The sequence below is a fragment of the Anas platyrhynchos genome, chromosome Z (assembly GCF_047663525.1).
Source record: "Anas platyrhynchos isolate ZD024472 breed Pekin duck chromosome Z, IASCAAS_PekinDuck_T2T, whole genome shotgun sequence".
In the NCBI taxonomy this organism is placed as follows: Eukaryota; Metazoa; Chordata; class Aves; order Anseriformes; family Anatidae; genus Anas; species Anas platyrhynchos.
In genome coordinates this window covers 48827455-48851557 of record NC_092621.1, presented here as the reverse complement: position 1 = coordinate 48851557, position 24103 = coordinate 48827455, and the positions used below count along the sequence as shown (strand labels likewise).

Here is a 24103-nt window from a genome sequence, read left to right as displayed (position 1 = left end):
GTTATTTTAATATCACAAGTGGACACTTTCTGTGTTTAGCAGCATTATTATTCAAGAGTTTTGCGGCACAGAAGATGAAAAATACTAGATTTATGTTTTGTTTCTACTAAATAATTTACTATAGTGTCCTTTTATCCATCACATTATTTAAGTCAAATGTATTAAAATCATTTTTTTTTCCTATTCTTAGATAGATCTTTTTTGTACAGAGGAAGGGTTAAGAGGAAGAGCAAAGCATGTGTGGTATTGCAAATGGATTGAGCACTTCCAGAGAGCAAATTTTCTTCATCTTGAACCTAATGAAATATTTAAAGTTGTATTCTTGAGTGTCTAGAGTAGCTGAATGGGAGTTGGGGGTTGAAGTTAAAAAGAGAAAGACCACTGTTCATAATGATCAAATCTCCGCTGCAAAGCTAGCATCAGCATTAGGCGTCATTAAATCAAATGGTTAGCCATCAAGCGGTATGGAAATCAAAAGGGACATAAGCCTTGAGCTAAATCCATTAGTTTTGCAGACCTTTGGTGATTTTGATAAGAGGGAGGACTGATTACCATCGAAGTAAGCTTGGTCCAGACATGAGTTATAAAAAGCAAGTTATGAAATAGAGTTTTATGGGTGTCATTCTTTAAATAGATTGGTAATATCCACAATTACAAAGCAGTAAACTAAATGTCTTGTGGAGGGGGGAATCACTCCTCAGTAAACTGCAATTTAAGTAACAAGTTGGAATACACTTCAATAATAATCGAGGAGGAAACACTTAACACAACTGCTCACACAGTTCTATGTAATGAAAATTCATGCACCTGTGGGTGCCATTGTAAAGGGTGGGATGAAAAAAATAATAAGTGAACATTTTAAAAAGATATAAAAGTATAAATAAAACAATTGATTATGCTATAAAGTGATCTCTTCTAGAGGTTTAGTAACTGAATTTAGAATACTCATAAAAAACAGTCATGCATCATTTACACTGTAATATATGAAACACAATCTTCAGTATTTAAGTATATTGTGTGGTTCTCATCATTGAACTTTAGTGATGGTTTTCTCAGCAAACACTACTAATCCAACTGCTGAACCCTCACAAAGTATGGGGTAAAGGATGAATGAAATATGACTACAGTTCTCTGAAATTAAAACACAGCTTACTAATTGACTCTGAAAATATGGCCCCATTTTCAGGTGTCATGTGGTTGAAAACCTTCAAGTGAGTAGAGGCTCTATATCATGCCAAGATAATAATACAAAGTAAAGACAAAATCAGTTCTATTTATGATCAACATTACATTTGAAGCAAAGGAAAAATGTATCACTCATATAGACATGAATAGTGCAAGTCAGTTTTTAGTTGAATAGTTTACTTATTTTGAGATCCATCATCAGTGAGTAATAATACAGAGTTCAATTATTTTCATTTCATATTCAGTTATGACTATATTATGTTAGAAGGCAAAATAGCTTCCAAATTAATAGTTAATTCACTGTATGTCTGGTGTTTTTCAGCAATTTTCAGAAGATTCAATGAATGAAATGGTAATTGTGTAGTCTGCCTTAAAAGAACAGCTGCACAAGTTAGTTCACCACAAAGAAAGTTGGGTAAAATGATTTATGAAGTGCTGTTTCCTTAATTATTTCACAGCCTCTCTGGCACTGGAGACTTATCTAAGCCAACTATTACAAATCTCTGAATTTCAGAAATACTAGATTCCTGTCCCTCCTTCTCTACCTCTGTTCTTCATCAGGTATGTTCAGGTTATGACCAAGAGGACCAAGAGTGACTTTTTCTCCCTCGATTCTCAGACACAGAGGAAAAAAAGAAGTTGTAGGAAAAAAATGTCTCAAAGATACTAATCCTTTGCAGCTTTATATTAATGTTTTTTATAGTTTAATGTAATTTGAGATCTAAGGAACCAGTGTTAATCGGTGACTGAGTTAATCTAAGTTTTCTCATGACTTACGCTGTGGAAGTTTTTTGAAAATAGGAACAGAGGATACGATGTATTTGGCATACATATGAATGTTTTTTAGCAAAAAAAAAACACCCCATAGAATTCAGTCTTTCAAGGGTTTAGTTTGATGTCATATTTTAACATTTTGCATTTGAGTGTCAAGAAATGGGAATGACTATACTGAAATTTAAATTATCCAAACTAAAAGAGGATCAAAGAAGATAGTTTAATTTTGACCTTTTAGCTTAATATATTAATACAATTAATACCTGCCAGAAGGATAGCCATTAGTTAGTTCTTCATATATGGAGTGTAATTCTCCTTTTAGCTTTGGACTATGCAATCCTCATAATAAACTTCTGGGGGTTGTTTTTTTTTCCAGGTGTTTCTAGAAAAGAGCCGAGCTAGGGAAACAAGCTAGGGGAAGCCCTCATTTGCCTCTTGTCTCAGAAATGTAGTGATGATCTTTCCACAAAAAGAAGAAATTCAGGAGCTTTGCAAAGGGTCACTGCAAACCCCACTTCCAATTATAATGGTATGTTCCAGCTCCTTGCAACTTAGTTGCAATATACTCAGTTGCTCAGGGTTTTTACCCTAAAAGAGTTCTTTCCCCCCATACCGTCTTCTATTACGTGTGCCTTGAGCATCAGCCTCTCTGTATTTTAGACTAGCAAAATGTTTATTAAAAATTTTAGACTAGCAAAATGTTTATTCTCTGGGGAGAAAGTGGTTGTTTCTTTTCCTATCCAGCATACCTGCATGAAAACACCGTTGCTTTCATAATTAGGAGGAAGAGAAGGAAATGATAAAAAACAATACTGTGAGGAATCATGGCAGTGTTTAGTCTAATACGCAGGGTGAGGTTGTCTGTGGGATTTGAACCTACCAGCTTGAGATCACAGGTGTGCACCTAGACCTCTGTCCTGTTAGAACCAGTAAGGAGTTGATCTGCATACCAAAGGGGCTATAACTTACTGGCACAAAATGATTAAAAATGCTGCTGCTCAAGAATGTTCCAAAGGTACAGTGAAAGTAGCATATAAGATAGGCATCAAAGTCATGCGTTTGTTTTCATTGATTTCCTTTATTTTTTGTCAGGGAATTTTGTTTTCCATGAAGTCTCACTGTTATGAAATAGTATGTAGCTTGAGTACAAGCAGCAGACTAGTGAAGAAAGGTAAATTTTTTCTTAGTAAGACATTTTTAGGTGTAGGCAGGGCTATTAAAATAATTGAAGGTTCAGTTGAGTGGCTGAACTAAATTATCAATCAAAAATCAAGTCATATAAGCAAAGTGTTTTGTTTCAGTTTAAATGCAGTATTTTGTTTCACCAGAAATGATATTTTAGGCTCTTAAAAAAAGCAAACAAACAAAGCAAACTAGGAGACAGATGCATGAACAAGAAACTCAGACAAGAGAGACCGAGAGAACAACACAGATTTGTCTCAAATCATATTTAGGTTTTATATGATCAAGAGTGTAAGGGCCATGCTAACAAGTAGCAAGCTTATCCAGCTTTTGGCATTTGATCAGATGTCTCCGCAGAACACTTACTTTGCTGTGTGGCCTTAAGTTACATGGGAAGATGTAGCCCTGCTTGGTTAGAGTTAACAATGGAGATCTGAAAAAGGCTTTCAATTTCTGAGCTCCATTTCAGTGGTCCACTTAAAAGAATAAATGCTTCAGTGAAGGCTGGCTGGGAAAGGAGGCTCTCAGGGTTTCACCAGTTCTAAGGGTGAAATACATCTCAGGATTAGAAAGAAAGGGCAGATAGAGATGATTTTTAAAAATACTGCTTTTTCTGAGCAAGAAAGAGACTGAGCAAAGAAGATGATGTGGATTTATGCTTGTTCATCAAATTCTAAACCTTGCAGGCAAATTGAATCTACAAGGGCTTTCATTCAGCATATTCTCTTTTTCAAAGAATCCATGATTCTCTCTGGATTTCAAGGGCAAATTGTCCATTACTAAAGGAATTCTATTTTTGAGTTAGTTCCTTGTTGTTGTGCCTTGTTTTCTCTAAAGGGCTTACACAGAAAGAGATCTTTTGAAATCTCTTTTTAAGTGTCCAGGCTCCAATAAAATGTTACAAAATTGCTAGGGACTTGGGAGAGCTCTATCATTGAGGGTGGATTGTTGCTAAAGAAGGTTCAAAGGATCTCCATGTAAAAGTTCCTTTGAGATATCCGTAACTAGGAGCAGCAACCAGGCTGCAGCTGCACCTAGAAGCAGAAAGCATTCAGCACCAAGGTCTGCTCGCAGCAGAAAGATCCTACCTGATGTAAACAGCTAGTGAGAGGTAGGCGAGTGATATTACCCACCTTGTTTATTTTCAGTGTTTGAAGTAAACTATTCTTAATGACTTACGCTAATTAAAGATACATCTTTTTATCAAGCGGAGTGTTCTCAGCTGCTGTCCTAGGTCACTGTGCTGATACAAATTTATTTCTTCATTACATCCTGCGTATGTAGCCCCAAATGTCTCTTTTCCTGTAATTTGCAAGTGGGATGTAAGGAAAGTAAAACTCATATCTAATTTCTTTGATCCTCAAAACTGTAAAGGTCCATGAATTCCATCTCATCTGTGTGTGATTAGGTGGCAGAAGAATCTAATTAGCACTAGCTTCTCCATATATAGGGGAAGAATTACTGTTGCATACAGCCCTCTTGCATTGCATCCTGTGTGCGGTGAATTCTTTTCTATATTACTTGTGTCACAGCAGCAGGTGAGACGAATATGAAAGAGCCTTTCTTAATGTAATCCTTCTCATTAGTGTTTTAACAGTCAGATGGCTACAATCTGGGAATAATCACTTATTTCAGCTCGCTCTTTGTTAAATTCCTGTCAGTTATTGGCTTTTATTCCTTTTTTTTTTTTTTTTTTTAATTACAACTTGACCAGAAGGTGTTGGAAGAGTTACATATTTCTATTGAGGGAAAACATCAGAATAATCCCAAACAATGAAATGTTAAAATATCCAGTTTACAGTGTTTACACTTACTGGGGTGGATCCACTGGTTGCATAGTAACTGTCATTTAATGTTATTGTATATCTTTACAGAAAATTATTTCGAAATTAAAGTGAATTTTTTTCCTGAATTTGGATTGCAAGCTTTTTAAAAACTCATTCATAAAATGTTAACAATGTGAATTAAACAAAATAGTATTTATCAGTAAGATGAAGGACTTTTAAATGTAATACCAATCGTCTATCCTTTTAATGTATTGTTCCTCAAAACAGTATGCTAGTCCTGTCTACACTCTCTCAGTTCATCCTGAACAGCAATAGATGGGGCCAAGTGTCAGTCAAAAATAGTAAGGAGATGTGATTTCCTGATAGAGACATGAACAAACAAGCAATTTGAATTTTCTTCCTGTTGATTTCATTTATGTTGCATTTTTAACCTTCAACCTTTGAAAACCTGGTCTTCTATATCGTCTTGAGGATATCTGCTGTTCTCAGTATATAAGTAGAGGCTGAATTGTATTTGTATAGTTAATAACTCATTTCTCTGAAGAGCCAGTAAAGGGTGTTCTTGGCTTCGGAAAAGCATCATCTATCCCAGCCTGTGTCAGAGGATTCTAACCTCATATGTTCAGATCTCTCAAATGACATTTTTTCAGGTGTCAGCTCACTGACTAGTGTTTTTCATGTTTTGATGGCCAGTTTGACACAAGTTACAGTATTTTGGAGACACTGAGCATGAAAACATGAAGCTGAAATCTGAAATCACTAAGAATGTTTAGTGAAAAAAAAAATCTTTTATTGTCTCAAGCCAGGCACATGAATATCCAAGTGCTCAGAAGTAGCAAGGGAGAATATCCTAGAGCATATTCTGAATGCATTCTTATATTTTATGATGGATTTATTTTAATTTTTAATTCCTAATAGAAGTTGTAATTATTCTTAGAGATAGAATCATAGAATGGTTTGAATTGGAAGGGACCTTACAGATCATCTAGTTTAAACCCCAGTGGACACCTCCCACTAGACCAGGTTCCACAAACCCCCACTCAACCTGGCCTTGAACACTTCATGAGTTTTACATGGTTCTCCTCTCTTAAGCTTGCCAACATTCCTCTGGAAGGACCAGAGTATAGAGTGTATCAGCTGCACTGTTCATCTTGGTGTCCTCTGCAAACTTGCTGAGAGTGTGCTCAATCCCACTGTCTCTGTCACCAACAAAGATATTGAACAGTTCTGATCCCAGTACAGACCCCTGATAGACAAGCTCATCACTGGTCTCTACCTGGAACCTGAGCCATTGAAACCAACTCTCTGGATGCAACCATCCAGACAATTCCATATCCGCTGAGTAGTCTATCCATCAAATTCATGCCTCACCAGTTTAGAGATAAGGATGTTGTACGGGACTGTATCAGGGGCTGTGTATAAATCTGAGTAGATGACATCAGCTTCTCTTCCCTTGTTCACCACTGCTGTCAGTCTGTCACTTGGGGTTAGACAGCTGAACCAGGAGTTGCTGTGTCTTGGCTTTGGAGTTTTCCCTGGACTCCCGTTCTAAGTTGGACTGATTATTTTTTCCTTAGGACTGCTCAAGCAGTGTTCAGAATTGTTGAAAGCAGATATTAGTCAGGATGGGAGAAGATGTAGGGTTAGGAATAGGAGTTGGGTGTAGGGAGTTAGTAATGCAGTGTATTACTTTGCTATGTGGAAGGATGAGATGGTAGATTTCTATGTGGAAAGCACTGAAGTAGGGAAAACATTCAAGTAACTCACCCGTAAGCAGTGGAGATTTCAGTCGTAATAGTCTGGTTTTGCTTTGCTTACTGTTTTTTTTTGTGTTTTTTTTTTTTGTGGCTACTAAATGCTAAAGCAAGGAAGTGTCCCAAATTGGGACTGTGATCTCATTCTAAGTGTAAATAAGAATAGAATACCACTGTGGTAACCCATTTTTCTGTAATTTGCTTGTCTTAAGTACTTATGATAGATTTTCTTATGTCATTTTTTTTTATGTCATGATTTTTATGAGTCAAATTTTAGCTGCTACAATCAATCCAAAACGGTAAGAGCATGGACTCCAAAATTATTTATTTCAAATGCAACTTTAAAAAAAGTTTTTGCCTAATATTACTCATAAAGTCCACATGATTTGTTAAGTATGATCCTATGGAACAGCACTGCTCTAAACCTCCTACCTGTTGTTACAGCTGAGTAATGACTTCATAAACGTGTGGGTGTAATTTTGAAACTGGAAAATGCCTTCTCCTGGGCCATTAATTTCTATCTGCAGCAAGATGAGTTATGTTATAATGTGTACGTACTTTCTAATTTTGCGTAACTTCGCTTTCTGTCATTTTATCCCAAAGGACAGTAAGAACAAGTTTCTATCTGGAGTAAAAGAAGGGTGCGTGGCCTTACTGAATGTGTGCTCATTTCTATTGTATTTGTTTACGTTAAAGTAAAATTTAATAACTAGACTAATGGCCTTATGCACTTCTCTTTTCTTCCTTAAATAATTCATGTGAAAGCGATAAAGTGGATTGTCAATGTGTGCATTGCTAAAGCCATGAGTCCAGGGAGTCCGTGTGGAATAATGCAGATCTGTGCTTGCCAAGCAGTGTTTGGTCTGACAGTGGAGTGCTAAAGGTCTGGATGCGTAGCAGAATGTCCAACAGTCATGAGGGAAGTGTGCAGTAAATAACTAGATACAGAATCTCTTCTGAAGTGGAGTTCATTTTATAAAAATAACGTTCCAGACTCATTCTTTGATCCATTCATTTCACATATACAACTGTCTGCTGGGATACCAATTTTTAATCTTTCTCCATCTACAAGAGGATTACTTACTTTGAAAATAAATCATGTTTTCTAAATTACCCAACGATTTCATCTTACCATACAAAAGCTGTGATCATTAAACTGCTAGTGAATTCTGAGAGTATATTTATACTTTCTCTCATGAATTGTAAGTGTTACATCTTCAAGCCAAGTACTATGTTCTACTGACTCAAGCTGCCACCTTCAAGTCACCCACGCATGCAGTTTTGATGTATTCTAGGCATTTTTCAGATAGGTTTTTAAATAAACCAAACTACAGACGTAAATGAATAAAATAGACTGTGAAAATTAAGAACTGATTTGCAAGTTTGGTTGGCAGCTTTGGAGCTGATGTTTGCAGCCGCCATGCTGCTGTAGGTAGCGGGTCATCCTTCACCTCCAGTCTCATGTGCAGTTGTGACTTAGATCACTGCTGAGCTTTCTTTGGCTTGACTGGCAAAATAAACTCCCACTGGCCCTTGTGGCAGCCTCCTGCTAAATGCATTCTGGATACAGCTTCTGTCCTCAGTTATCACAGACCCCAACACAACTCCCAAGTCAATCTCAGGCCACTGTCTTGGGCACGCTTCATTCAGGTCTCTACTCTTTTTCCAAACAACAACTTACATGGCCAGACAGGAGAGAGGCCTCGCCTACTTTTTGTCAATTCGGTGCTTTTTTGTTGTCACAGAGATAACGTTTTGTTTCTTTTTATCTCCATGTGGTTTTCACTTTGTCCTACATCTTTGTTGATGTCCTTCCTGGTCGAAGCTGTTTTCAGTTGTTAGTTACTTAGTTTGTGCCAGTTGCAGGCTCTTCATGTTTTCTTTTATGAAAGGATTTGGGATGTCTGATCCCATAAGGATTTATTCCTGGATTTAAGTGAGCTGAAACTCTTGTGTCTTTGCAGGATCAAGGCCTGATCTAGTAAATAATCTGTTGGAGAATTGGTGTTAAAGATTGTTTTGATAGCTTTCAGAATGTTTGTATTTTGAAAATTTCTTTATTTAGCAAAGGATGTCAGGTACTTTAAGACATTTGTAACACATACTTTTTACATACAAGATACATGACTGAAAAGTATTACATTAAAATAGTCTTTTTAGCCATGTTTATGAGCTCTATACTTATTGTCAAGGATTGGGTGTTATTAACAGCAGGCTTCTACGTTCCCATATTCCATTCTTTCATATCTTTCAATGGAAAGGAAAAAAGTCTACTCCTCACAGCTTTCTGTGAAAGAACCACAACAATGCCTACAAGACATTTTTGGCTGAATTGGGTAATTAGAAGTTTTGTGGCTGATGGACTCTGGTTTCACCATTTATTGTTAATAAAACACTAGAAATATACAGTAGTTAAAAAGAGAAAGCTAGATACTGGTCCAGTTAAATCAATCCAATGCAAACCAAATGAAGTTTGTGGTGAAAAGAATAGGATAGAAAGAATCATTTTACTTAACTTAATAAACAAGAATATTACTAAATTAAAGTTTGGATTTTTTTTTTTTTGTCAGAACAGGATTTTGTCCAATACATTTTGACAGAGCCTTGAGCTATGAGAAACTACTGATTGTAGATCTTCTCTGCCAGAATGATGAATCTATTTCCAGTAAGCTAGTTGCTTCATCTTGTTGGATATACGCTTGGGAATTTATCACGTAATTCCCTTAATCCAAACCAGTTGTGTACATATTTTGTAATTGATGAATTACTGTCAGTAAATAAACAGTCATACAAAATCAACTGGTTGTTAAGAAAAAATAAGGCATGCAAAAAATACATTTAACAATATTCATACCTTGTAGTCTTGTATTCAATGCGTCTTTTCACACAGACTGGAGTGTCATCTAAAACTGGTGTTTACAGTTATTACAACATTGAATATATACTACCTTAGATAAGAATGCATTTACACTGCAACTTTGTGTCAAATAAGTTTTTTTAACACACTGTGTAATGCCAGATCACTGGTCCTTGAAATAAGATGTTCTTAAGTTTGTGAAAAAGAAACAACTATTCTTCCATTAAATATTGCTCTACATTTAGATGAAATGCCCTGGTTAAGTAATGTCTTTGAAGACTGGGTGTTACTTCCTTTAGCTCTGATTGTAGTTGGCAGGCATTATATGTTCTTTGTGTGTTACCAAAACACAACATTCATCTGCAGCATACTCTGTATTTTCTTCATAAATGAACGTAACTTATGTGTATTTTGGTGTGTTGTTTGTAATTGATTAATTGTCTTACTGCTTTTGTGTATGCATATATCTTATTGCTACTACTGAATATATATGATTGATGCATTGAACTGTTGGCTTGTATTCTGTGAATATTAATCAAAGTACGTGCTCCTCTGCTTAATGGCTTTGCTGTGTGGGAAGCAGCCAAACAACATAGACTATAGTCTGTTGTTTTTTGTTTTTTGTTTTTTGTTTTTTTTCTTTTTTCTTTTTGCTCTTTAATCGTTATTGTGTAAGACACTGGCAAGAACACTTTTTTTTTTTTTTTTTTCATCTATAAACAGTGTTTCATGCTTAAACATACCCATTGCTTGGTCAAAGTTATGAAATATTATTGCACAATTAAATTTTGTTTTCAACATTTCCTGGTAGAAGCAGTAATAGAAGAGATGAAGCAGTAAAGAAAGGAGAGATATTTAAGCAGAAAAAAATACGAGGCATAGCGAACAGAAAAGGAACAGAAGATATGGAATAAGTAGATTCAGTTTCGTATGGTTTCAAGTCTTATGATTTGGACACAAAGTTTTCTTTAATCAAAAGCCAAACTTGATACATTTCTGGATTTTATTACTATGGTGCAAGGGATAATTTATGAAAAAACTGTTCTTAAAGAGTCAGAGTAGACATCTGCAGTGTTCTGATGTACACGTAAATGTGTATGAGGATAGACATTGATTAGGGTATGACAGCTTCGTTGGGTGAGAAATGAAGACATGTTCAGTATGAAAAAAATGCCAGTAAATGTTTCTGTGTGGAAGTGGTGGTACAGCTTGGTATCATAAGCAGCAAGTTTCTTGAAAATACATCTCATGTTTTTATGGCATGTAGATGGGATTTAAATGTTTATAGCTAGAGTTTAAGTCATTCTCAGTGAATCTCACCAGTTAGGCAGCCAAGACTAATAGGGTTTGTAGTATTTTAAAAAGGGGGTTGTTTGGGTGTTTTTTCTTTTCTTTTCCTTGTTCTTTTTCCTTTTTCCTTTTTCCTTTTTCCTGTCATAAAAATATTCTATAATGGGAGCTTTCTTTAAATTCTGATTCCTCAGTTCTTCTGGTGGGAGCTGTTTGCAAAATTTTCCTGATAGCACTATCACCTGCTTAGCTGAACTAGCAGAACTTCCAAACATGAGTTTATTTTTCTGTTGCCTGTCCTCCTTGTCCACAATGATGGTCTTAAGTACAGTCATACCAGAATGGTAGGTCTGTAGAAAGTTCACAGTGTTTGTATTTGCTAATGTTTAAAACTATTTTGAGTGTAAGAATTTTCATTTTTATTCATTCAATTTCAGCCTGGAGAAAGTAGCTCTTTTTTGTTTTATATCATGATTTTGTAATATTCTAGAAGACATAAGGCAGAAATCCCCCCAAACCTCCTTTATTTTCTTACAATGTGTTCAAAGGGAGGTCTGTTTTTATGGAAAGGAATACAGTAGTATTGAAGTTTGTGATTCATTAAGAAATAATAATATCTGAAAGCTGAATCGTGGAATCACAATAAGGTTTTGTTTATGTCCAGTAAGATCATGGTTCAGAAACATATTTAAAGTATTTTCAGGAAGCATCACTAAGAGAATTGAATGGTTTCAAAACAGTACTGGCTTAGTCTACAATTACCTAGTGGAAATCAATGTTTTATATCAGTTGAACATGCATTTGTCCGGTGTTGTACCAGCTCTCCTTGAACACCTGTAAATATTTCTCCTGCATATATACATACATTTATAATTTAATATATTAACATGCTGTTGCAGAAATAGCTCTATTTGGAAAGAAATTTTTACTTTCAGACTGCGTGTCTCAATGGAATATTTGTTTCAGATTCATGTCAAAACAGTACCTTGTATAGTTTCAAAATACCTTTTCCTGGATGAAGGCCATTTCTACTCTTTTTAGTTCATACAAATATCTGCTTCTGTGATTTCAATCTATGTCTTCAGTTTTGATAACGGTTATACTCACGTTATCATTGTTCATCAGTTTTAGAAAGCTAATTCTTCATATAACCAAGTAATCTATCTTCACATGTCTGGTTAATGTAGTAACTACTTTTTGACCTCAAAATCTAACAAAATTTTTTTATCACAGTAGGAGAAGCTAAGTAATGTTAGGTGCCTTTTTCCACTGGCCTGCATCCATCATTGCTCTTTTCTAATTTTTGTGATCAGGCTTTGGATTTCAACAGTAAGACAAAAGTAAGGAGAGACAAGGCCATGATTTTTTAAAGACCTTGTCTTTAGTTCATGTTAGATAGGAATTTTTACTGTCCCTAATACATGGAAAGTTTAGCATTGGCTACAGCCTCGTTCTGTCTCTTGCAGTATATATTTTTCCTGAGTGTAGTTCTTCAAAAATGTTTTCAAGATGGTAATATAATGTAAATATACAGATTGTTAAAAAGAAGCAAAATGCTTGGGTATGGTCATTTACTGGCTTTTTTCAGTATTTGGCTGATTTTGAGTAAGGTATCCTGCTTGCAGTCAAACAGAATTTCTATTACTGTTAGCTCTTTTCAGCTATTTTCATGTCTTTCTAAGAAACAGAACAATTGATTTCCTTTTAGATTTAGTTTCAAAACTGAAAAAGGCACTTTGGACTGTCTAATGTAATTTCTATATTTTCATATAAATGTTTATGGAATTGAAAATATTTGAACTGAATAAGGCATCTACACTTGTGGGATAAAGGGATGTGAAACTAATACTTGCATTTTCTCTTTTTCCAAATTTTAGGGGGGACACAGAGATTACCCCGCACTATTGGAGTATCTTTGGCTAAAGAACTAATCTTCTCTGCACGCATTGTAGATGGTGAGGAAGCAAAATCAATAGGATTGATTAGCCATGTGGTAGAACAGAACGAAGCAGGGGATGCCGCATACAGAAGAGCACTAGCTCTGGCAAGAGAATTTTTACCTCAGGTATAACTAATTATTTTGCTATTTAACTTAATAGTTGTTACCAAATATTAAGCCTGAAAGAGACTCAGCTGTGTTCTGGTTATAATTGCCACGAAGTTACGTAGCTATGTGGAGAGCAATGGAAATTTTTCTCATGGATCAAGTGTTATTTGGTAAATATTTCCCAGTAAAGCAAATACGCTTTGTCAATCCATGTATCATAGCGCTGTGGTCTGTGTTTCCATTGTATATTTTGGTTTTCACATGTTAAACACTAATAAATGGTGTAAGGGTTGTTTTTTTCTTTGTTTTTTTCTTTTTTTTTTAGTAAATTGTTTGTCTCAATAGCTTATTCTGTTGCTGTTGAATACTTCGGAAGAGATACAAAAAAGTCCTTATGAAAGTGAATGTATTTCAGCATAGCTCTTGTTTTGAAAAAATAAAACTAAATGTAATATCAGTATTAAAGCAAAACCCATTTACTACTGGAAAGTGATCTGTTTGATTTCTGTCCTTTGTGTATAAGTTTGATGAATGAATCATGCTCTTGTGTCTTTTATTCTACATGACATCTTATCTCCGTCTTTTACTAAAAGACTTGAAATAGGATTTACTGAATTTTTGTGCTTTAGAACCTAAAAAAATTAGTGAGAAATTTAATTATGACCCTTACAGGAGTCTTTGTGTTAGCTGATTGCTACCTGTTCTGTTACTGGCATAGAGTGCAGGCTGTTTGTTCAGAGAAGAAATGTGAGTTTGGAGATCATCAAACTTGTTTTTTAACTAAAGTACCCCAGGTAGCAAATTCATAGGTGGTAGTATTAAACAAAATGAGTAAACCACTGTATCATATCACAAGCTTAACAGCAAAATCTTTGCATTCAAAATAGAAAATGGATTAAATATGATGTGTAAAATGATTGTTTTGAAAACCCTCATAGAAAGACAAACTTGAAAAATATGCTAAAGTTTTTAGCATACAGTGGTTCTGGAAGGCTGATTTATAGTTACAGCTTTGCACTGGAACCAGTTCAAAAGCATATGGAGAGCTCTGAGGCCCTGTCAACTCATGCAAGGGCAGTGCCATGTCACCACTGAGAGACTGCATTTGACTTACCCAAAACAGTAGGCCGCTTCTTCAAAGCAATCTCTTACCATTCAGAAGCTGATGCCAATGATAGGCATAGGACTGAGATGATTCCCAAAGATGCCTCCTTGTGGAGGACCAAGGTGGAACTCCTGTTTGCTACTGAACTCAGCTGCTCATGGAAGAGTGTCATTACCTGACCACTGCAGGCTTTGCAGAAGCACATTTTAGGTTTGAAGCTGTATGGGTCCATTTGAATTGGTTTAATCTTTTTATGTTTCTTCATTGTGTGATAATAAGGACATAATTAGATTGATCTATAAAGTCCTATAATGATGCCCTGTTATGGTGGTCATTCTGAACCTTGTTTTGAAAGGAATTGAGCAATCTTGACAAAAGTGGATATGCTCAGCACCTTAGAAACAGAAATGCAGAACACTGCTTTCAGTTCTCTATACTGAAAATTATATGATTCTTTCATTTTTTCTCAATGTTGAAAATATCATTTTGTTAGAATATAGCTACTGTAAATATATAAACTGACCTGTTTTGTATCTATCTAATACACGTCCAAACTCTAAAAGGTCCCAGTATAAGAACATTGATGTGCTGACTCTTTATTGCATAATCTTTTAGAATTTAGTGATATGTAAATAAGCTTTGTCTTTCATTTCAGGGACCAGTAGCAATGAGAGTTGCAAAGCTGGCCATCAATCAGGGAATGGAGGTAAGGATCTGTACTTCCCATAAAAATAAGTCAGGCTGGCAACAGGTTTACCATGGTGATTTTTTTTTTTTTTTTCTTTCTAGAACTGTGTTTAGTTTCTCAGTGTTTCTTACTCTTTAAAAGTCTATTTGGTCAAAACCTTTTTGAAGATTAAATGCATTTTTTTAATGTCTGTGTTTTTTGAGTTCATACTGTTGAGACTAGGAATGATGTTGATTTCCATAACAAGGTGTAGGAGTCCTACATCTGTCTAGGTGTAATGCACTCAGCTATTTACTGATAGGAGAAAATAAACACACACTGCTATGAACAACTTATATTGCAAGTGCTGGAAAGAAAAACATCACCAAAGTCATACTCTGTGAAGTCTATCAAGGCTTTCGGTATTTAGTAATTAATAAAGGCCAAAAGGCATGCTATTTTTTTAAATAGTTTAATAGAGGCTAGTGTTAAAATTATATCTGGAGTCCAGTTTCATATTTGGTTCTGATTACTATTTCCTGATTTCATGGCTTCCCGTGGTAATCTACCCTGTTGCTTATCTTCTCTTAACAATCTACTTGTGGTGCATAGCCACAACCTTTTCCCTAGCCTTTTGTGGAGAGCTGGTAATTCTGTTGCAGCTGACACTAGAAAGGCAGAGAGATACTGGTGAGAAAATGATTTCAGTCACTTCAGGAGAACAGTCATTTCAGCTGTTGTTGTAGTTTAGCCCAGCAGGCAGCTAAGCACCACACTCGCTCACTCCCTTCCAGTGGGATAGGGGAGAAAATCAGAAAAATGGTAAAACTCATGGGTTGAGATAAAGACAGTTTAATAGGACAGAAAAAGAAGAGAAAATACTACTACTACTACTACTATATACACAACACAAGTGATGCACAATGCAATTGCTCTGACCAGTAATTTTATTGTATCATAAGCCAGTGTTGCACAGTACAGCAAAATGATAACCTCAAACCAGCCCCCAGAGGTGACAAACAGCACAACAGGGAGCACAGACCGCAAGTAAGGTGTTACACAGCACAACTCTGAGAACAAGCACAGCAGCCCCAAGAGAAAAATCAACATTGGATGCCTCTGGCCAGCTGGGGTCTGTCCCCTCCCAGCTCCTGGTGCACCTCCAGCCTCCTTGCTGGTAGGGCAGTGTGAGGAGCTGAAAATTTCTTGGCTCAGTGTAATCACTGCTCTGCAGCAAGCAAAACATCAGTGTGTTACCAGCATCATTCTCATCATAAATCAAAATCACAGCATCATAGCAGCTACTATAAGGAAAAGCAACTCTATCCCAGCTAAAGCCAGGACAGCTTTTCAGACCAACTCACAAAACTAGATGACAGTGCAGAATTGCCACTGGCCTAATTTACTTTTTAAAATCCATTTAAAATTGAATCCATGTTTACTTTTTAGTATATTATTTTCTTACAGAATTTTTTGAATATATTTATTTCAGAACAAATTTTAAATAATCATGCAGTAAATCTTTTCCCTTGCAGTAGTTGAAATGATTACAAATGTACAGTGAAGAACATACATTGTTTTGACAGTGTATTACATACTAATTGTATCACCAAATACAGAAACTGTTACAGAAACACTAATCTCTCTCACCACATGGCAGCGAGGTATTTCTTTGTTAATGTACCATAGAAGAACATTAAAGTAAACTGTTTTAGTATTTGGCACATGGAAAAAACAGCTAGCTGTCAAGAAATAATGTATATGAAATGTACAAAAATATGCTTTTTAAAATGTTGAATTCTTTTTCTCAGGTCGACTTAGTAACAGGCTTAGCAATTGAAGAAGCTTGTTACGCTCAGGTATGTAACCATGATTAAATAAAAAAATGTAGAAAAGAGGCTTTGCTGGAGCATGTTGTGAGGCACATGCAGAAATACAAGTAGAAATTGCTTTATGGTTCCTTCTACAAACATTTTGTCATTGGATCTAGGCCTTCCTTCTACGTACTCTGTTTCTATAAGGAATTTAAGGAATGAGGTGTAGGACACTACATGAAGCACTGCCAGCCCTATACCTCATCAGTCATACACTGCTATGCATGCACCTAGTCCAAGAACTGCTTTGCTATTGTTTTCTTTTGGTTTAGCATAAAATAACATATAGGACACTTCACAAGTATGTGCAACTTAACAGTATATGTGCTAACCAGGTAACAAACAGAAAATCAAAAACAGAATAATAACAACAAACACATCAAAACCCCAAAACAAACCCTAGAGAGATTCATTCTCACTCTCATCTGTTCTGAGAAAAGATACTCCTTCTTCTCCTAAGCTTTTTCTCTGCCTCCTTTTGTGCCTATGAAATGACTGGTACTTTCACGTATCTGACTATATGTTGCACTTTTCATTTTGCTGTTATGTTTTATTTTATATTAAAGAAAGGGGATATGTACAAAAATATTTTTGTTGGTATTTTTTTTTGTATCAATAATGAAATGTTACATATTACCCTTTGCAGACTATTCCAACCAAGGATAGAATTGAAGGTCTTCTTGCATTTAAAGAGAAAAGACCTCCTCGCTACAAGGGAGAATAAAAGAAGCTGATGCCTTTAAACTACAATGGGGTATATGTACAGATATGAGGACCATTAAGGTGCACTTTGCATCTTAGCCTAGAATATCACAACCACCAAAGTAAAAGCAAATCATACTGATGTTACTACATTTTCAATGTGTCCATACTTGTACTGGGCCCAGATAGAAATGTGTGTCCATTCATGCTCATTACAGTTTCTGAAGGCCGATCTGTGTACTGGCAAGGTCACAATTTCATGCAGCATTTTTAAAATTTCATATGTATGAAATTTACCATTCCACAATTAAAAAGCTCTATAAATTCTTTATATAGTCAAAATCTATGTGTGATGTTAAGTATAAATTTGCTGTATCATTTTATCAAAATAAAAGTGACTTCTGAACACCAAAAAAAAAAAGAAATTGCACCAAATATGCATTTAAATGATTCTGTATACCAGTAAAAATGCATTTGAGAATTCTACCTGCATATGTACATTATAAATAAAGTTAAGGGAGATGAAAAGGATTGTTGTTTGGGAAATATTAAGCTTTATTTGTCTGACTTACACTATTCCAAGTAAAACGAAAGTAACTTTGAGAGTAATACATAATGGTGTCCTTTTGATGAAGTCATTCTTATTATATTCATTTAATTGTATTAAATGAAGACATCTTAGAGGCCAGCCTTTAATAATGCATTTTTGTGTGTTACACTTGGCTTTGTCTTGCATTCTTCCAAAATGCCATCTGATCAGTACTGTCCGCTGTTATGGAATTTGATTTCACTTGCCCTGGTTATTTTAAATTTGTGATGATTGTATTAAAATATTTTGCGCAGGGATGTGTCTGATATGCTGTTAAAGAAACTAGAATTCTCTTCATCCCTAGAATGTCCTTTTTGCAGGGTCTAAATAATGTATATTTATATGCAATGGGGATGATAATGAAATGTTCTTTATTCTGTGGTGGCCTCAGGGTTCTTTTCATATTTTGAAAGAGAAATCCAGTAGGTTATAAGGTGAGAATGCTGTTGTGATTCATATTGTATATTTGATGTAGTTGTGGCATATACAACAAATGCTTGAAAACAACCTCTTAGAAATTATTTTTGTTAACTTGACTGGAAAATAAACATGCCTTAGCAGTCAGAGGCTATCTTTTACATTAAAACAAATTTCTTCGTATTCGGTTACCATTGGCTTATGAAACTTGTGCATGCTCTGCTGTTTCTGCAACATTAACTATGGTCAGTGTCCATATGTATGATGATAAAGCAGCTATTGAACATGAAATGACAGGAACTCATTTAAATTCATATTTAGACATATCATTACATGTAAATTGATTATAACTGGTAGAGCACACACTTTGTTGACTGGTAAACTTGCTGAGTCGATCATTTCATGCATGATAATTTGCAAATAAAGTACCGGTGCTTGTTTTGATAGTCATATAAAGCCTAGAGGGTCATTTTCTCCTGTTTTTGAAATGCTAACATGTCATTTTCATTTTTACTGAGTAGGAAATAATTATGTTAATGGGATAAAAAAATATTAAGTCTATGCTGACTGGTTTGTGTTTCATAACTTTGATATACAGTCTGCTTATTAAGCTGCCTCTGTTTTTCTAACAAGCCCTGATTCAGTAGCTTCTGTCAATGTCTATTTAAAAAAGTCTAATAACTTGAAATACTGTGGCACAAGACTGTGTAGTTTTGTGCCTTTAACTAGTAGTTTTGATCTCAGAAAATAATTTTGCTGTCACAGTGGTCTCTCCATTCCTTTTCTCAGGAGGAGATATTGTCAGATTGTAGCAATTTGAGTCCCTTCTTTGAAGTCAAGAGTTTGAATGTTATTTCAAAGTGAGTATCAATAGCACAATTTCTAAAGGTACTATCTAGTGATATTGGAATAGTTCTAAAGGAACAATATTTTAGCAATAGATGTGTTAAACACTTACTGTCTCTTTTATTAAGTAACCAGCATTAAGATGACTTCATTGCTCATAATTAATAGCAATATTAGAATTCTGCTTCCAGGAGAGAGTGATTTGTAACAGAAATGTTCTTATATAGCCTGACTTTTTCTTATGAAAGTTTTGATCTAGCAAATCCTCCTTCAAGTGCTTAGGATCAGCTCTTTCAATTCCTGGTAAATCCATGATTTTCTGCACAGTACCTCATGGGTAGATGACCTCCAGGTCCCTGCTGGTTTCCTGAAAGGTTATTTCATGGTCTCTAGGCATAAGCAGCTTTTTCTCCTGCTTCTGCTGAGCTCCAGTGGGTAGTGAGATCTTCTGCACTTTAATACTGAGATGAATATTGAAAAGTGATAGTTCAGGTAGGTCAGTTACCTTGAGCCTCCTGGCAGTGTAAGTGCAAGTGCAACTTAATAAATAACCCAGAAATCCTTCCAGAAATTAATATGCCAATTTATATGACCCATGTCATTTTAGCCTTCAGGCTTTAATCTAGGAAAGCATTTATTGTTCGTTGGGTTTTTATTTTGTTTGTTTGTTTTTGTTTTCCCCTGTGTTAATATTGAAGTAGCTCTGCATTCTCTCCAGTTTAATAAATTTCTGGTTAAAGTTTTCAGAATTTTCTGAATTACTTCAGTTACTTTGGTGTCTTTGAGTATCTCACCTGCTGAAAAGAAATTCCATGTTTTATTTATTCTGAGATTGTGTAATAATGCACTTAAGAGCACTTGGAGGATGTCGTTCTGTGGAACGTTTCTATGAGATTGCGGAGCCATTTGTGCCAAATAGTTGTTGAAAACCTGTCAGTCTATTCAGAATTACTCATAGTCTTACTTCAGGGTTCATATCTGTGCTTTTTTAGAACTGCTTTTAACCAGCTGCATTCAAAACAGTAAACACCAGGATGTATCATTTGCAGCTGTTTCATATTTTTCTTTGGTCATTGTTTTATGATGCATTTAATCATAATCAGATTTGTTGAATGTAACAAAAACTAAGCAGTCTCTTCAACAAAAGAGAGGGCAGAATATCATGCTAGCTTGAATTTGGCTTTGGGAAATTTAGGGTGTAATGTAAGGTGTAGTATTAGTGCCACTTCACAGTAACAAAACCAATAGAAGCACAGTGAAAAAAGTAATTGAAACATCTTAATTTATCACCAACTTATTTTTTGTATCATTGCTTTTGTAGGTAAGCAAATCCCTGAAAACATGTCTACTGAGGTTAGAGAGATGATTTACAATAAAAATATAAATGAATTGAATACGACTGGTATTTTTTTGGTGTAAATTGGACAAGATGTGCTTCTATCTCTCAATTGTGGGATTTTACACATATTACACCTAGTGGCACTACTGAAAATTCATAGGGCTTCATTGTCTAAGATTGTACAGTTAATGTACTTACTGTGTGATAATGACAATGTGGTTATTTTAAGATGTTCTTTTTCTGCACAATTCTAGAAAGACAACCATCTCCAAAAATGAGAAAAAAAAAAAAAAAGAATAATTGCAAACAGATAAGCCAACAGAAGACATACCTACAGCTAATGGTAATTAAATTTCTTTAATTCTTTTTATGTGATTTGAGGGCTTATAAATACTAGTTTTTATGTCTATGCCCTTTTTTCTGTTGGCTTTCATTTTGTCTCAGTCTGGAACTCAAGTAACAGGGGTCAGGGTGCCCCTCTAATAATTTGTATGTTGTTTTTGTACAACATTTTTTTTTTTCACCTTAAGAACACTGATGTTTTATAACTGAAGTTAAAATAGTTTTAGAAGTTATAACAAAAGGGTTTTTTTGAGAGATTTGGTTACATATAATCATTTTATCACCAAAGATTTGCTAAGATACCTTTTTATTATAGATTCTAATCATGTTCAGTTTCAGCCTTGGAATGAAGTTTAGTATAAGTTCACTTAGTTCGGCAGAATGCACTGTGTTTATACAATGTATTTATTATGCGTTATAATATATATGTGTATATATTGGCATGTTGTATGCATGCATATGTATGTGTATGTGTGCACATAGGTTTACATACAAATACAATTTTTCAGACTGTCAGATAAGACCAAGTCTCTCCAGGATGTGGTAGTACTGTTGTACTCCAGGAAGTCTGGAATTTATTTGTGCAAGAGCACTACCAGCAAAACCTTGAACCCCATAAAGTATGTGCTGTGACTGTTCCAAGTGGCAATACTTGCAGCGTGGAAGTTCTGTAATACAGAAATTCTTTTGTAGGAACAGCAGTCAAGTAGCTAGGACATCCATGCCTGTTACCGTATATTTCATCATGCACATCTGGTAGTTCAAGGCTAGAATAAATGTAGCAGAAGTCACAGTGATTTCTAACTTTAAACAAAGGTGTGGCATACCAGATAGCACATTCCTCCCAACCCTATAGAACCATTTGCTTCTGTAGTTTGGACAGGCCTACAGCAATCATGAGCAGCTCATTAATCAACAACTGTCATAGATTATAAGATCAGTCTCCACTCCCCCCTCCTCCTTTTTCTAAGTCTAGACTTAGATTTCATCTTCAAATTTTATCTAGTAGATAATTCTTCCAAGGACAGTCATTCACATGGGAAGAAATATGAAATATGTTAAAAGAATTTATTATAGAGGGTGTGAACATTCTGTGTCAAAGCTAAGCCCTATTGCAATACTCCAGTTCAAAATAATACATTAACCCTGAAAGGCATACTCTGTATATGTATGTTTGTAGACTCTTCAAAGTTCTCGTTAGTGACTACTACTCTTTGATTATAATTTCTAAAGTGTATGCTAATAAAGCTTTTATAACATTAAAGAGGTGAGAATGTGTTGCAGTTTTCATGTTGCATAATATAATCATTTTCAAAAGAACATGAAGATTTTGATTTTGATTTTTTTTTTTTGTAGGGAACATACAGCAAATAGTTGCTTCTTTATTCTAGCAATTGCTAATTGATTTAACATTTTCATTTAAGCATAAGGGACTTTCTGATATCATCTTTGGCTCAATTCTTTCTAGCATGTTCAAAAATCTGATGCCAGTTGTACAGATTCTTTAAAAAGCTTCTCTTTCATGTAGTTTAGAAAGACGAAGTTTAAAATTTAAATTATAAGGACAGAGTTTTGAAGGTTGTGTTTTCGTTACATATAAATGTTACTAATGCATATATGTGCTTGTGTTTGACTCTGTGTTTTGTTTAGTTTAGTTTTGTTTTGTTTTATGTAATAAGTCCATACTGCCAGAACTGTTCTCTCCAAAGCTCATATGTAGCTGAACTATTTACATAAACGTATGTAAGCATTCACAGATAGTGACCACTCAGGACTGATCCAAAAAAAAAAAAGAAAAAAGATTAACATTGAATATTGTTTTAGATATGTTATTTTGGCCAGCCTCCTCTTCAAAGTAGTGGTGAAAGGAGGAGAGAGCCAAGAACCATGCTTCTAAAATGTAGTGGGTCTTGTAAGGATGGATAGAAGCAATGGTTTGTATAGTGTGTTCAGGCTGCAGTGTTTAAGTTCAGCACAGTCATTTCTGATATGTTTGTGAGCAACTCCACAGATCTTTCTGTTCTGGCTTGTTTCAGCCAGTTCTATACCCTAATCACTTACAGAGATCGTAACGTCCATTTATGATTCCTAGGCTGTCTATACATAGTATTTGAAAAAAGTTTGGGTCCACAAAAGACAGCATAATGAGAAGGGTTCTATCTATTTAATCAGTTCATAAATGAAGACATGGACGTGCTTTGGGGCTCTTTTTATCCACCTTCTGCTGAAGGGAATTCCTTTCATCAGTTTGGGTTCACAAAGCGAATTCATTTTGGGTTCTTACATACTTTTTCATACCTGGGTTGAAATCAGTCCTTTGTTGAAAAAATGAAGAGGGTATGCTTCACTTATTTGGTCGATCTAATTTCTGAATAGTTGGAGTACTCGTGAAACTCAGCTCAAATCCATTTTTGCTCCTTCCTTTCACTGAATTGGTCTGAACACTCCTTCAAGACTGACCTGATCACTGGAGGTTCTCAGTCAATCCTGATTAAACATTTTTATTTTAATTACTTAGTCTGCCATTTGTCTTGTTGAGACATAGTAATAATGACCATTAGCCTATTAGATTGGAAAGGGAAGACCTGTCTTGCAGCGAGTATTACACTTTTATTAATAGATTGTGGAGCAAGGATAGAATCCTGCTGGCTTTGCACTCAGCCCCAACATCTCCTTTGTACTCTGTGGATTCCTGTCTGTCAAGTGTGAAGATACCTTCTGACTCAGATTCCTTAGCTGTGGAAGTCTTAATTCGTAAATCCTGGAAGGTCTTACAGCATGGCTGCCATTGTCTAATACATCAGAAGTACGGCTTCAAAGGGGAAAGGAAAATCTCAACAGTTAAGCAGGAATTTTGAGAATATAAATTTTTGGCTTGGGCACCTAAGCTCCCGCATAGTCTTATTCTTACATGTGCACCTTTGTGATTGTGTTTCTAGACTGCTTTGTGCTTTAGGACTGTTAGTTAAGCTTGAAAATAGTTCCTTAGCAGAGGTATATCAGGAATCACTTCAACCACTGCTGACATACAGTCGGTCCCATGATGGAACTGTGTTGCTCTCAACAGGTGGTAATGCTTATGGAAGCTAGCTACCTCTTTCTTTACGCACTCCCCTAAGTAGTCTGGCTGTCATCAGTTAGGTGAAAGGAAACCCAAGCAAGTCAGGGAGGAGGTGGTACAGGAGCAGCCATGTCATAGCTACACTACCAGAAAGGTTGCTTGTGCTAAAGCAGTTGTACGAAGCTGGTTATTCCAGCTTTGCAACCTGATTCTGCCAACAGTGAAGCACAAAGTAACTGTGTTTAGGGCAAAATTTTGATCACTTGGTGTGTGTATATATATACA

At 35.5% G+C, this 24103-nt stretch overlaps 1 protein-coding gene across 4 annotated transcripts in view; it reads left to right on the top strand.

Moving 5' to 3' along the window:
- Window positions 1-18797, top strand: part of AUH (AU RNA binding methylglutaconyl-CoA hydratase) — a 110492-nt gene extending 91695 nt beyond the window's left edge. For 2 of the 4 annotated variants that reach the window (XM_038170195.2, XM_038170194.2), the window contains 4 exons: window positions 12707-12894; window positions 14637-14687; window positions 16460-16507; window positions 17169-18797. In XM_038170195.2, the coding sequence (XP_038026123.2) occupies window positions 12707-12894; window positions 14637-14687; window positions 16460-16507; window positions 17169-17246 (365 nt within the window). In that variant the 3' untranslated portion in view covers window positions 17247-18797. The remainder of the gene's footprint in view (window positions 1-12706; window positions 12895-14636; window positions 14688-16459; window positions 16508-17168) is intronic. The other 2 variants (XM_038170193.2, XM_038170196.2) reach the window with 1 other exon arrangement.
- Window positions 18798-24103: the final 5306 nt, after the last annotated feature.